We start from the raw sequence: 7,257 nt of genomic DNA, 5'->3' as shown, positions 1-7,257 counted from the left end.
TCTGCTGGAGGAACTCTCCTTTGAGCATTGTGAGTGTATATTTGGCAATGGTCTCTGGAGAAGCCCTCTCCTTGTGTTCAGCCCCCGGGGTCACCATGCTGGGCTTAAGTAGGATTCCCTCGAACAAAACATTGTTTTCAGCCAAGTAAAAGAAGACTTCTGACCAGACCTTTTCTGCCACTTCAAGTGTCCTCTCAATTGGGTGGTCCCCATCAAGAAGAATCTCAGGTTCCACAATTGGCACAAGACCATTGTCCTGCACACAAAATCAGAATAATGACACATGGAAGAAAATGAATCCTCTTTGGTTGAATGTCACATCTAAAGCGCGCACACTCACACACACACACACATATGTACATCCATCTTGAATTGGTTGCTAACTCAAGTTATGCATTACAAAGAGAGATAAACATATAGATGAAAATCTGATCCACTTGTATTTGATACTTTGACATTGCCAAACCCACCATGTGCCAGCAAATCCTGTATTCCTAACTCTGCTAAAAGGTTTTTCTGAATCCAAATTATATAGTTCTTTCAAATTGAAGGCATACCTGAGAAATAGCAGCATAACGTGCAAGTCCCCATGCAGCTTCCTTAACAGCTAGAGCAGAAGGGCCACAAGGAATGCTAACTACTGTTCTCCTGGATATTTCAACAAGATATTGAGATAATAAGCATTTGTTACATTGAACACAAACAGCAAGTTTTATGTACACCACATACAGCACAAGATCATAAAGAATACTAAATGACTTACCACTTAGCAAAACGAGCACCTTGCTTGTAGTATTCAGCAGATCTTGAAGCCAACCCATCTAAACCTTGGCACCAAGACTCATTATTTGATCCTGGTAGGGGAACCAAGCCCTGAATCCCAAAAAAGTTGAAAATTGAGAACCAGGGGAACACATAGCTGACTACACACAAAATCACATAAAGCACCAATAGAAAAAATGTGTACATTCTATTAAAATTACACCTTGTCAACTTTGATTCCAGGAACAATTTTCGCATCACGCAAGCAGTCCACAAATTTCTTCCCATCTGTGGTTGACTGGTACAGTGTTTCCTCAAAAAGAATGGCACCAGAAATGTATTCTCCCAGGCCAGGAGTGGTCAACAAAAGTTGCCTGTACGCCTGTCGGTTGGTCTCGGTATTATCCAAGCCAATCGACGATAGCCTTTTCCCGCACGTTGCATTGGATTCATCAATTGCAAGGATCCCACGACCAGGTGATGCAATTGTTTTCTACACCATCACAAAGGATCAGTTAAACAAAATAAGCTATCAACAAATTAACAATGTCATTCTTATGCCTTTTTAGTAGTTGAAGTTGTAAATTATTATTTTCACGTGTACGCATTTTGCGAGTGAACTAAGAGAACTTGAGAAACAAAACACTAATGTTCTCGATTTGATTTAATCTCTCCATCTTTTGAAACTTTCTTGACATTAATAACTCCGATACTAAGATTAAGAGCAACCATAAGCACACGAAACACAAAGTCCAACTTAATTATTTCATGTATCAAAGAAAAATAAAGGTCAACTACAATATGGTATCATTTTTTACCAAGATATTAACAATTTAAAAAATTTTAAAAAAAAAAAACAAACAAACAAACAAAAAAAAACAAAAAACAAATGTTATAATTTCAAAGAACACGGTTCAATAAATACACTTAGGAAAATTTTCCTCCAACTTGTGACAAAAATGGGGGAAGTTTTACACATTTTCCACATGGTGTAACTCTTCTTTGATGTTACACTTACATCTTGTAGCAACTTTTTATTATATTAGTATATTTTGAAAATCCAACTGATGAATTACACACAAAACACTTATGCCAAATTTTGTGTCAGATATTATCAACCATTCCAACCATAATTATATATATATATATATATATGGTTAGGTTCAAGTTATAACTGGTTTAACTTTAAGCAATATTATGCCAATCAATATTTTTTTCATTATATACAAATTTTGATAAATCCACCGTTGGATTACATTTCCTTCTAATATCTTTTATGCTTGCAAATTTTTAAGATTATCAAATAGCTATGTCATCAATTAACTATTAAATTTCAAGTTTTTTTAGTTCAAAATTCTGCATAAAAAAATGTGTTTATAGATCAAATTGTAAACAATATTCAATTGGCATGAAATTCAATCATGTCCATGTAGAACATGAAATATGACAGTAAAAAGTTAACCAAGTGTAACTTAAACTCAACTCAACTAGTGTGTGTGTATATATATATATAATTTCAATCAAAAGCAGTGAGATCTCAATTACACTTTTTTTTACTAACAAAATTATTCAATTAAACAAATAGAACGAGTGCTATATGAATCAAATAAATTGATTAATAAATCAACTTGAATTACACAGCTTTCTCTGACCAGAAAAAATAAGCTGCTAACCTATCTATCACACTTGTGAGTTGTGATCGATCAACTTCAAAGTCAAAGCTCAAATTTTGTCCACAACCAAACGGTACACACAGAATTTTAACAACAGCGATAGATAAGAACAGTCAAAGCTCAAATTTTGTCCATAACCAAACCGTACAAAGTACACATAGAATTTGAAACAACAGTGATAGATTCAAAAACAATCAAAATACCGATCCAAAAAAAAAAAAAGGCAAAAGCAAAATCAGACACGGATGGTAATAGCACTCACAGCGGTTTGGACGAGTTCTTCACTGTAAGCCTTGGCCCGGATCGGGAACGAGACTCGGCGAGTCGCGAACCGAGTCGAAGCCGAAGACGATCCTTGACGCTGAGTGAAAGACTGTTGTCCGATCCACTGAGACGACGCCGCATTGAGCTTCGCGCAGGCCATGGCTTTTTCGGCTAATTACGAAACCCGATACGGTGGAAACAAGAAAATATCGGCGGTTTGGTGTGTTGTTTTTTGAACGACTTTTCGGTGGGTAGGTGGTGAGTTGGGAAAATGAGTGTATGTGTGGGGTTTAAAGAGTGAGGAAAATAATAAGACACTGTTTTTCTTGGAGTTTCCGCTGATGAGTAATTGGTGTGGCAATGTGACAAGGGTTGTGCGGCACTACCAAACAGTCCTTACTAGATTTCGTCTTTATTTCAAAGTTTTGTTGCCAAATTACCATATTCTTCGGCTTTTTTATGATTTTCTTTCCTTTCTAACCCGGTCCTGTTTGTTACGTCAGTTCAAACACATATTTTAAGTTTTTAAACAATATTATACGTATTTTTATACATTTTTTTACTTATAAATATTTTCAAAAAATTTGAAAACTATTATTTAAGCACATAGACCAACCAGACTATTATAACTCTAGTTTTTAAATTTTAAATAAAATATTTTTTCATTGACTGGGTTTAAAAAAAAGTTATTTGAAATGCAAATGTAACTATAAAAAAAATATTTAAAATTTTTATATATAAAATAAAAGTTTTTCATACATTAGTAAATCATTTTATGAAATTCTTTATGAGAAAATGAAAAACTAACTAACTTTTTTAACAGCTGTTACAATTTTATATAAAAAGTTTTTAAAAATGAAAGATTAACATATGCACTAACGGTATACATTAACCGACTCATAAAATAAAAAACTTTAATAAACAGCTTAGACATGTTTTTTAAAACCAAAATGATATTTTAAAAAGATGTAGAAAGTTATAGATTAGATTTATTTGTTCTTTAGTACTATATATGATATACTTACAATGAGATGTGTCAACTATTGACTCAGCTTTTATAAAACTTTCCAAAATATTATTCTTTCAATAAGTTTGTTTTTGTTGATGAATTGTCACTTCTTTTTTAAACTATTTAAAGTTTATAAGCAAAAGTTTTATTTAAGTTAGCCTAAACCTACCCATCATTATTTTTGACTTTTGAATTTAAAATAAATAAATAAACATAGCCATCACTTTAAATATCCTTTTAACATATTATATAAGTGGTTTTATTTTATTTTATTTTTTTGTGTTCTTTAAGTATATTTAAAACTTAATTTTCAAACATTTTATTAACAAATTAAACTCACTCTAATAGAGGGCTCTCACATCAAGTGGGTCTCATGCTTATGGAGCTCACAGTCACAAGTTTGCAAGAGTCCCACTCTATACAACTAGCACATAGTATGATTTTCACATAAAGTGATGGTCTCACTATATTTAAAAATTATACATTATAATCCCTTCAATTATGTTTTTTCTCTTGATTATTAGGAAAAAAATTAAGTTACATTGGGATTAAAACAGTGTTTTCATGAACTTATGTTCATCATTTTGTTTTGTTTGTTGGGTAAAATTATCATTGTACCTTGAAGAATGTAATTTTTTTAAATAATAAAAAAGGTCTACATACTAGTTTATGACAAATCATCCATTAATCAATAGTAATACATTAAAAAAAAATTAAAATTTACCTATATGAATGGTAACATTTGAGTTTATCAAAAAATAAATAAAAAGGATAACTTTCTCAAACATTTTGGATGCAGTCCCTGATGCGTTTGGGAGTTAGGTAAAGCAGCCACCACCGCCTCTCTCACGCTCACCTAAACAAATTGACAACCTTCCACTGTGGCTGACAAAAAGACAATCTTCCTTTCCGTTTCACTTTCTCGTTTATATCTACATTTTGGGCTCGAGCTTAACAATCACCGAACTAAGAGGCTTTCTTCCTTTATAGTAATTAATTTTACATCGACTACACTGCAAATTTTTTTGTGCAATAATCACTTCATAAGTATAAATAATTGTGAGATGTAAGAAGCAAAAGCTAGGATTCAAGTCTCCATGAATGAGTTTCATATACATATACACTTAGATTATATTAAAGTAAAATTCCTATATTGCATTAAAAAAATTAATTTTACACCTTATCCCATAAAAAATAAAAAAAAATAATGCTAGTAACACATAAAAATACTCAATTTTGTGTCACAACTCTTCACGTAACAAGTTATGAGTGGTTGAAGTGTGTTCCCACATGGCCCACCATCACACATCCACCAATCACTACTCATCATGTGACAAGTTATGGCACAAAGTTGTGCATTTTTATGTATCCATAGCATTATTCTAAAAAAGAAGAAGTAATTTTACACTTTGTCTACTCCTATAGTTAATTGTGTTATTTTATTTTTTAGTACGACCGTTCTTCTTAAAACGTGTGGAATTGTGGGTTCCAGTTAGTTCAGCTGGTAAAGTCTTTAATGGTTGAATAAGAGATATAGGGTTTAATTTCTACCTATATCAAAAACCAATTAATGTCTTGGCCTGATGATAAAGAGTTATCATCAGGAACAAATGTCATAGATTGAAACTCTCTAAAAAAAGTGAGGAATTATTTTCCAATTGATATTTGTTAATCAAGTGATTATCTAAGAGTATTTTTAATCACATTTTCTAGTGGGTTACAAGATTAAAAATAACTATTTGAATTATCTAGTAACATAGTTTGAAGAAAATATTGTCCACCATATAATTTAATAATACAAAACTCAACAAGACACATGATATACTGCGATTAGTGGAGCATAAAGTGGAATATTGAGTGTGAGATAGAGGATTTTTGTTCAATATATAGATACAAATATTGATGTGAGGAGATGATTAAGAAATTATTTGCATTATTCTTATAAACTCCCCATAGGATATTGGAATTAACACCAATAAAATTAGGGATATAAAATACTTCATAATTTTTCACTATTATTGAGATGGCATATTTATGGTATATGCATAATAAAATTAGTATAACTTGTATGGGATTTATTAATGATTATTCAAGTACCAATATTACTCGCAAAGAATCCACTACTGTTGAAGATAACTTCAGTTGGTAAAGATTTTTTGTTGTTAAATACAAGTCTTGAGTTTGAATATTGACTACAACATATCCAATCGGTACATTAACTTGATGACAAANTATAATATTTTCACTATTATTGAGATGGCATATTTATGGTATATGCATAATAAAATTAGTATAACTTGTATGGGATTTATTAATGATTATTCAAGTACCAATATTACTCGCAAAGAATCCACTACTGTTGAAGATAACTTCAGTTGGTAAAGATTTTTTGTTGTTAAATACAAGTCTTGAGTTTGAATATTGACTACAACAAAACCAATCGGTACATTAACTTGATGACAAAAAGTAATTATCATAGAAAGCTCATCAAAAATTCAAATCTATTGTATTCATAATATATATATATATATAAGTTCATATTAATGGGAAAATATTATTGAACTGGTATTGTTAAGCCTTAATAAGAACTTATTTTTTCTTTTGTTGTGAAAAAAGAAAATACCTTGGTAGAGTGTATTGTTTTATAATAGCAAAAAAGAGACATTTGTAATGTTAGGGCCACTTAAACCTGCCTCACCCCGCGTATCAAATGGGGTGGGCACAATGACTAATTCTTCCCCTAAAACAAGTTCAAGGGTGGGTATTAGGGGCCCATCCATACACCAACTTGATTATATATATACATTATAGTTTTTTTTATAAGGCATATGCATGTGTGTGTGCATGCACGCATGTATGTGTTTTTTTTTTTTTTTTGAGTAAACAATTATACTTATTAGAACACACACGAAAATAACTAGTCGCTAACCCGTGCGATGCACGGAAAAGGTGTTAAGTATGATATATAATTTAATTTCTTTGATGAACATATATGATTTAATATTGATTTATTTTAATACAATCAAATAAATTGAATTTGTAAATAACACTATATAGCTAAAATATATATTAACAATTATATGTTATAGAACAAATAAAATATAAAAGTGTCTTGTACAATTATTATTATTTACAATGAATAAACAAACTTATGAAACATTAAAAAAAAATATTTCATTATAAATTACGAGAATTTGTTAACACTTCTGAAATTCAATCTGTTCCCTAGCTCTTTATTTATTTATTTATTTAAAATGATAAGTGCATATCTAACTTTAAAATAAAATATAACAAATAGGAATTTAATATATTAAAAAAATTTATAACCCTAAACTTATTGTTTAACAGGTGTCTATGGTATGAACCTATTACAACACTTGTCAATAAAACCACAAACCCCTTAATCCCACATCATCATTTTATTTGAGAAATTTGATTAAAATCCATAATTCATAAACCATATCCCATAAATTCCTAATTTAAAAAAATAATACCCACTTAAGCTGCATGTAAATTATATCTTTTGATAGCATACAATAGCAGGCTAAA

The 7,257-nt window shown here is 30.7% G+C and overlaps 1 protein-coding gene across 1 annotated transcript in view; it reads right to left on the bottom strand.

The window, feature by feature from the left end:
• LOC112004658 (fructose-bisphosphate aldolase 3, chloroplastic) overlaps positions 1–3,061 on the bottom strand; it is a gene marked incomplete in the record, with an annotated part of 3,797 nt that extends 736 nt beyond the window's left edge. Inside the window, 5 exon segments of the mRNA XM_065773711.1 lie at positions 20–256; positions 558–648; positions 764–873; positions 986–1,255; positions 2,698–3,061. Coding sequence (XP_065629783.1) covers positions 20–256; positions 558–648; positions 764–873; positions 986–1,255; positions 2,698–2,859 — 870 coding nt within the window.
• Between the last annotated feature and the right edge of the window lie 4,196 nt (positions 3,062–7,257).

The sequence above is a fragment of the Quercus suber genome, unplaced genomic scaffold (genome assembly GCF_002906115.3).
Source record: "Quercus suber isolate HL8 unplaced genomic scaffold, Cork oak 2.0 scaffold_79, whole genome shotgun sequence".
Taxonomy (NCBI): domain Eukaryota; kingdom Viridiplantae; phylum Streptophyta; class Magnoliopsida; order Fagales; family Fagaceae; genus Quercus; species Quercus suber.
This window is presented reverse-complemented; position numbering and strand designations above follow the sequence as displayed.